The 7,949-nt window shown below is 40.9% G+C and overlaps 1 protein-coding gene across 9 annotated transcripts in view; it reads right to left on the bottom strand.

Annotated features, from left to right (window-relative positions):
- Window positions 1–246: 246 nt before the first annotated feature.
- The window catches only part of LOC122772053 (A-kinase anchor protein 13), a 90,395-nt gene continuing 82,692 nt past the window's right edge, over window positions 247–7,949 (bottom strand). For 6 of the 9 annotated variants that reach the window (XM_044029708.1, XM_044029704.1, XM_044029709.1 and 3 more), the window contains 5 exons: window positions 7,754–7,804; window positions 7,338–7,610; window positions 4,767–4,949; window positions 4,078–4,381; window positions 247–2,934 (listed from right to left, as the gene is read on the bottom strand). In XM_044029708.1, the coding sequence (XP_043885643.1) occupies window positions 2,882–2,934; window positions 4,078–4,381; window positions 4,767–4,949; window positions 7,338–7,610; window positions 7,754–7,804 (864 nt within the window). In that variant the 3' untranslated portion in view covers window positions 247–2,881. The remainder of the gene's footprint in view (window positions 2,935–4,077; window positions 4,382–4,766; window positions 4,950–7,337; window positions 7,611–7,753; window positions 7,805–7,949) is intronic. The other 3 variants (XM_044029706.1, XM_044029711.1, XM_044029707.1) reach the window with 2 other exon arrangements.

Here is a 7,949-nt window from a genome sequence, read left to right as displayed (position 1 = left end):
ATGGCAACAGGACAAATGTGTTTTTTTTTTGCAAAATGTACCCCATATATTAAAATAAAAATAATTTCATTTATGGATCATTAAAGAAGTTCAAACTAAAACAGTGCATCTTTTTATTCCCCAATCTTTCCTCAGTCCATCGGACAGTTTTATCCACTGACCGCCGACCTCTGGAAAAAAAGGAAAGGTGTAAGTTCACGCTGTGATGATGTGTAGCTGTTAACATAAAAGTAAGGAAGTCAATCATTGTTTTGTTTTTTTATTATCATTATTCTTATTATCATTTTGAGAGAAATATGACATTACATTGTTTTTCACCGCACAGGTGAGAATAAAACATAAATAAAATATCCTTACAAAAATGTTGCATGAAATCACAAACGGAACAAGTCTTTTACATTTGATTTGTTTTATACAGAAACCATATTTACACATTTGCCCTTTTTTTTCGTTCTTTTTTTTTTCTTTTTTACAATGTTGAGAGTAAAACAATTGTGTACCACTTTTATAGTACAAACGTCTCCTTCGTTTTCAAAGCCGAGGTATAAAAGCTCTCCTCTCTCCGTCTCTCTCTCTCTCCCTCCTGAAAAGATTCCAGGTTCTACTCTAGTGCATTTTATTGTTAAGATTTAAGGCTACGCAGGGCTTCACCTGATGGACACACTCATCTTATGGACAGGCCCATCATCATCGGGTAAAGAGTTCATTTTCCTGACTCGCGTCTGCTGATTGTCCCGTACAGAGAGGTTTGTGGTTCTGCCCGGTTGCTCCAACCTTCTCTCCCGCCCCTCTCCCCCGCCCCCCTCCCATATTAAAGCTGCTGCAGACTGGTTTCACTGAATAACCAATTACAATCTCTGACAACTTATTTGTTTCTGCAGTCAATTATGAATGCTGAGGGGAAAATATCAGAGAGCCCATTGCTCATCGCGTTGTCTCTGTACGGCAAACACACGCAGAGAGAAAAAAATGTGTCAATTTTGCATAGCGGGGAGAACACACTAATAACAAATAATGATATTTGTTGTTGTCGTGTAAGGGGTGAATCTCATTTAGTCGTAGGTGCAGTACTCCCAAGTGGTCAAACGACAAGTAACACAACAGAGAAAGAAAGAAGCCCATTTGTCTCACGTTTCTTTGACAGGATTACACCGAAGCCATAAACAAAAGACATGAAGCAACTAATTGGCTGGCCCTGTAAGCCCCTTAGAAGACACACTGTAATAAACCAGCCATGACATGAAGTCAAATCCTCAACGCAGACATAAAGTTAACGATCGAGCACTTTAACATTAGACAAAAGAGGCAGCAGAGATCAGTGACGCTGCCGTGTTACTCACTGGAAAGGACCGATTGATTTGTTTTCTGTATACATCTACCTGTCCAGCAGGCAGTTGTTTGGCCCACTATGGGCTTTGTCGGGGCTAAAACGTAGCTTTAAAACATAAGGACACGTCACCTTGGAAACTTTGCAGAACATAAAACCTATAAGCCCCTTTTTTTTAATTTGACACTAACAAAAAAAGAAAGAAACGGAGCTTCCATTATGCACTTAACAAATGAACTCGCTTTGGATCATTGTTGCTTTTCATGTGCGTCCGTGTGTGTTACCAACTTCCAAAGAATATCTATATATTTAATGGAAAATCAACACATTACCAATACCAAATAATACCAAAGTGCTTGACGACGGCGATGTGTGTCGCTGAGTCAGAACTGATCGCACAATTTTAATTTAACGTCCTCTCTCATTTCCTCCCCTAACTTTTAGCCTTGTGCGTCGATTATGAGAGGTTAAAAAAAAGGGGGAGGATGAAAGATAAACTTGGACTATGTAACGGAGGCCATCAGTGTGCTTCCTACAGTCACGTGCAATTAAGAAACACACATGCTTGTCAATGTTCAGATGAAAGAAGAGGGCAGCATAAAAGCTCACTGACAGGCAGATAAAGGGAGGATCAAGCTAATATCCATCCACGGCTCTAAAACACACTAAAGGATATGAATTGAGCCATTAGACACCATGAGATATGGCTTAAACCCCTCATTACTATTGAGTCTGGGAAAATACACATACGCACAAACTGAAGCATTCTCGCTGCAGCGCGGAGATGAGCAATATTCAAATGAAATGAAACCTCACCAAAGGAACAAGATTGATGGTATTAAATCATTGTCGAGCATTATTGAAGTTAGCGTTCGCCTCGTAAGCTGGGGACAGACGCAGAGCCTGTAATCACGTCCGCTTCCTCGAGTCATGAGTAATGAAATATCAAGCTCCAGTTTTCTTTCGACGTGGATTTATACCGAGGCATTTATGACGGAAATACTGGAGGAGAAAAAGCAAAAACAAAACACACTGAAAACATTGATTTAGAAATGTGGGACACAAACCTCTGTGGTTTCACTAAACGGTTATCAATGAAACCTATGATTAGGAGCGAGACTTTTCCAGTGAAACACTGGCATTTATCTAATTCAAAGTGGCATTTGGATACGTGAAGACGTGTCAACAGCACGTTCATGTTGGAAATAATACCAGGACTGAACGAAATGGGCTGGTTGAGGACATAAGAGACCATTAACACAGGAAGGCAGCCTATAAAATACAGTGGATTTTCTTCAAAATGAAGAAATCAAAATGAAAATTTGGAAAAAGGAAACTGGATTTTTGTAAAGATAATATTTAAATGTGCACGGCTAATCCAGGGTCTGCATTTGAAGTACGCCATAACCCAAAAATGAGTGGTATTTTATTTAAATACCACTTTTATTTAACTGTCGCTTTTTCAAAAGGTGCCCAAAAAGCCTGATGGTGAACTGTAGCAACACCTTGCTCTGTAAGTCAAGAACGGCGTGGCGGCGCTGATGATGATGATGATCAACAGAAGAAGATCTCTCCATCCAGAGGAGGCTCTAGGTGGTGCTGAAGATCTGGAAGGCAGAGAAGAGAGGAGTCATTCCTGAACATTCCACCTTATGAGAAGTTTTTTATGATTGTTAATTAGCTGCAACGTTTATTCTCCGGGGATGTTTAGTGAGCAGCATCATCCTGCTTCATATTGATCAAACCCTTCAACAAGGCAAACTGTGCTGTCAGCGTGTTCCATTAAGGAATTGAGAAATGCTGATTCAGTGAGAAACTTAAGTACTTATGGCTCAAAGAAGAGTCATACTTTGGTACTTTGGTTTGCACAAATGACCTAAGACATTCCCAGGCTACTCACATCTTTCTTTTTTGTTAGTGCGACGACAAACAAACGTGTAATGTTCATGCGACAGTTCCAGTTACTGACAGACTCCGATTCTCTGCTGCCAAAGCAGATAAGAGAGTAGAAAAGTAGTTACTGCCTGATGAGGTTCATCTGAAATATTTAACAGTGTGTAGATCATTTTTTTCCCAATAAAAGACATCGGGGGGTTTCATTTTCATTTCCAATCATCATTGCATTGTCTCCACACGTTACTCTGAGCTGCAGTGAGAAACCACGGGAAATTAAAAACCCATCTCTTTTATTATTATTAAATATTAGAAGCTCCGTTTCAACAAATACATATTTATTCTGTGACTATTAATTATTGTAAATGTATTATTGGTCTATTTTACTACATTTGTATATTTCAATTGCTATTTTCTTTACTTATGATTGTATTATATATTATATATCATATAAGTGGTGTTTCCTCATATTCTGTTTTATTTGCTTTGTGTGTTTATGGGATGGGCTGTCTATTGTTTTATCATGTGATCAGGTATGTATTCATTCATTCATTCCCTGCTGCTGAATTTGATAGAGTGGTTAGAGCCAATCCCCAAACAAAAAAAAAAACAAATATAAAAAATATAAATACAGTATGACTGAATGAACTAATCTCTAAAAGCTGATGGGCAGTATATACAATATACAGTATAAGCTACTCTTTGTTTTTGTTTTTTTTACATATATAACTACTAGATTCAAACACTGTCAAATTATTGACAGATATTGAGCCTGGGTTACTTTCTGGTCTGATAATCAAACTTCACGTGTCACTGAATAATTCGACTAAATATAAATTCTGATGCTGATTCTCTACCTGCTGTCTCTTTACTCCCCGCTTTGCCCTTCTTCTTCTTCTTCTCCTTCCCCTCTTTGCTCTTGCTCTTGGCCAGATGCAGCAGACCCTTAGAGATCTGGTTATTGGCTTCACCGCCCTTGAGGTTGGTGTTGGTGGAGGATAAGGAAAAGGGATTGAGGCTTTTTCCTTTGGGCTTGGACTGCTGGGGCTGCATCCTGGGCAGGGAGGAGGAGGACGAGGGGGAGAGCTCCAGCAGGTCGGCCTCCAGAGACTGGGAGAAGCCGGGGAAATGGGATTCATCAGACGTCGTCGAGGGAGTCCTCTGGAAGTAACAAGACAGAGGTTAGACTGAAGAACAGCTGCTCTCTACATCTGTAACTGAATTTGTTTTTGCAAGCTTACTATGAATAAAGCATGAGCATATATACAACGGTATAATGGTGGAAAATGAAAAAAAGTGTTGGCCCAGGAACCTTATCATGTCAAGATACCTTTACATTTCACACTTTCAGAAAGGACACAAGTGAAAGCCTGCAAAATACAGTAGGTATCTACTGCTGAGGTGTCACAGTGTAAAACACTAAATTCTTCCCGGCTCAATAAGTGTCAGTGCGGCTAAGGGGACGACAAAGGAGCCAGTTCTCCTGCAGGGAGCAACAGATCACGCTATTACTCACCATTATGACTCTTAATGTATCCCCGCTTACCTCAGCCAGACGAAGCTGCTCCATCTTGTCGAGCTGCTGCTGCACGGCCTCCCTGTCCCTCTCAAGTTTCCTCTGTGCGTCACGAAGCCTCTCCAGGTCTTTTTGGTACTCCTCCTTCCTACTCTGCAGCTCCTGCTTGTCCTCTTCCAGCTTCTTGTGCTGCTTTACGACCTCCTCCTCCTGCAGTGGGTGAGAGGAATGTTGGATTTATTAAAATGATACAGGTCAAGGACGCATACGTTTGTTCAGGCCTTCGAAATCATTGATGAGATAGACAGAGAGATAAAACTTTGACCACTGACATGGACAGTCGACAGCAACCACGGTTGGACAGACACACAGAATATAGTCAGAAGGCTAAATAAAAAAAGAAAAATTAGAGTAGGAGCCTAATTGCAATTTGTGTTGAGTGCAGTTTTTTCGCCAACAATAATTTTGATAAATGATTTTGTGTTAATGTGCACTATAACCAGAGGGAAAGTTAATTTGTTTGTAATCCCATTTTTAGAAATTCAATCTATCTCAAGGTTGTGGTTTTCTTCTTAGCAAGTCAGGCAACCAAAGAAGAGGAGCCAACGTACACTGACCTCACTCTCTCTCGTTCAACATCTTTTCTTTTTCTAGTTTTTCATTTTGATGTTAGTCAATCGACACTTTTTTTTCGTGGATTGTAACATCTCACTGAGGCGTCATTCAGTAGAAACTGTGCAGTTCATAACTGAAAATGATGTACTATTGTAAATATAGACAAAAACATTGTTATTACATGAACTTTTTTGCTAGAAAACCCGTAATATCACATACTGTATAGAAGAAACCTACTAAAGCATTAATTAACATCTGATTTTTGGGAAAGCGCAAAGGAAAACAACATTCCTTTTCCTCTTCCTCTTTTTTTCTCTCCACTGCTTTTGGTTCTGCAGCATCAAGCATTTAAAGGAAAGAATGCAGGCCTTTGCAGTAGAACTTTGGCAAACTGAAACTCTGACATGAAAAGTGAGCCAAGGTAACTGTAAAACACAGCAGCAAGCTTCTGCTGGGAGAGTACTTTCAAATAGGCAAGAGACTGCACTTTTTATAGGGAGCCCATATGACCTTGTTATTCAGCCAACAACCAGCATCTCTAAAAGCCAGGCACTTGTGTTAGCATGCTGGTTGTACAAATGGACTATATATATATAATTGGACATGATCCCAGGGTACAGAAATATAAGCCAATACTGAGGTGCCTGAGACCTGTATTTGCTTGAGTGGCATTTGGGACAGGTGACTACACTGGATGCAAAAGAAGTGCAACTCATTTAATAGAAATTAAACATGTTCCTGAGAGGTTCATGGTCTCAATAGAGCAGGATTTTGTAAATTACAGTCCCATTTAGAGCAAAACAGACAATAAACCACAGCACACTTTAGACCTTGGGTTCGCTGTGAATGACAACTGTCTGTCCTCCTCACGCTCTTATTAACATCAGCTCCTCACTTCTCTCTCTCATCCAAATGTGGTCCCTTCTAGGGAGGCTCTAAAATGGCGGTCTGCAAAGTAATAGGTGACATTATAGTATTTATTCATGATTTATTTCATGTGTGCGAGCCGAGATGACAGAGTTAAAGATGACAGGGTTAACGTTGTGTCCGTCCATTGTTGTCTGCAACCTTTTTCAAATGACTATGTTTTGTCTCTTGTTGCATTCTATACATTGACAAATAAAGCTTTCTTCAATTCTTAGACTTTTCTACCACTACCAGGGTTCCCACACCTTGTTTGACATCCAATTCAAGGACTTTTCAATGACTTTCCAGGACCGATTTCCTCAAATTCAAGGACTGCATGTGCTGACACAGTTTGCGAGAGGTGGGTGACTTGTAAGAGCTGCCTCGCCCATGACATCCACTTCTATTGATTTGCAGCACGCTCTGCTTCTGGCCAAGTGATTGTCCTTGGGATCTTTGGGCAAGTCAGTCTTTGTCATTTTCTCTGGTGAGTCAGAGATCTTGGAATTCGCATTTCCCAGACATCTCGTAATTTGCTCTCTCTTGCTCAACGTTGCTCGCTCATTGTTCTGCATGCAATCTCTGTCTGACAGTGGACAGTGTTCACAACAATGCCCGTAACCATGACTCGACGTTTCTTCTGCAAAGGCATAATCTTCATACATCAAGCAATGCAAGACGCATTAAACAGTAGGTGGTGTGTAACAAACAGAGGCACATTGACAGTGGAAGCCATTTACCTAAATCAACTTAACTTCTTTCATGCACAACAGTCAAGCACTTTCAATGGCCCATGTCTATTTAGGGCAGTTTTTTTTTTCAAGGATTTCAAGGACCCATGGCAAACCTGTACTACTCCAGTGTCTATGGATTCCCCTCAGAGAAATTGCTCTCAGTGAAACTCAACTTTCAGCTGAAGAAAATGTAACATTTTTCAGCCAAAGGTTTATTTTTGAAGGCAGCATGTGATCACAACAGAGCTCTCCACGACTCACTAAGATCCTGACACACAGCTACAGTGTCATTTTACAGGTACGACCCACATAAAAAGACACGGAAAAAGTCGAAAACAATAGGTACCTGTATGTGCAGCAGCACCTCTTTGTCAGTCATCTGATGTTCCCTGAGCTCCCACTCCTTTTCTCTTCTCTTCTTCTCCTCAGCATGAGCTGCCTGCTGCCTCTGAAGCGTGGCAAGCTCCTGCCGTTGCTTCTCAAGGCTGCGCTGCTTCTCCTGCTCAATCAGGGAGCTGGGCCGCGAGGACGGCCGAGACAATGACGCGCAGGAGGCCGTGCGCTCGCTCAGGGCCTGTCGCTGCTCCTCTATGAAACTGTCCTGTTGGACCACCACTGCCTGGATAAGAGAGGACCATATTCACACCTCACATTAGTTTGGACACATTCAGATATTTTTTGAAGAAAAGCTGACACTAAGAGCTAAAGCCTCACAGAATCTGATCTGGAGCACAGTAGAACATTGTAAGCAAAACGTCTTACCTGCAGAGTGCTGAGAAGGAGGTGCAGATTGGAGACACTGTGAAGAACCTGCTGTTGGAAAAGAGAATCCACTGAGTACTACATAACCACAAACCACCATTTCTGTACTTTTTCTTTCTTTAGTAGGAGAAAAATGCTGTTGAGTTGGGAACACTGTCAGATGTTTATGCTGCCCTTGACTTTGCTTGTTAAAATA

The sequence above is a fragment of the Solea senegalensis genome, linkage group LG7, assembly GCF_019176455.1.
Source record: "Solea senegalensis isolate Sse05_10M linkage group LG7, IFAPA_SoseM_1, whole genome shotgun sequence".
Lineage (NCBI taxonomy): Eukaryota > Metazoa > Chordata > Actinopteri > Pleuronectiformes > Soleidae > Solea > Solea senegalensis.
The sequence above is the reverse complement of the archived record's forward strand: the minus strand, read 5'-3'. Positions and strand labels throughout refer to the sequence as shown.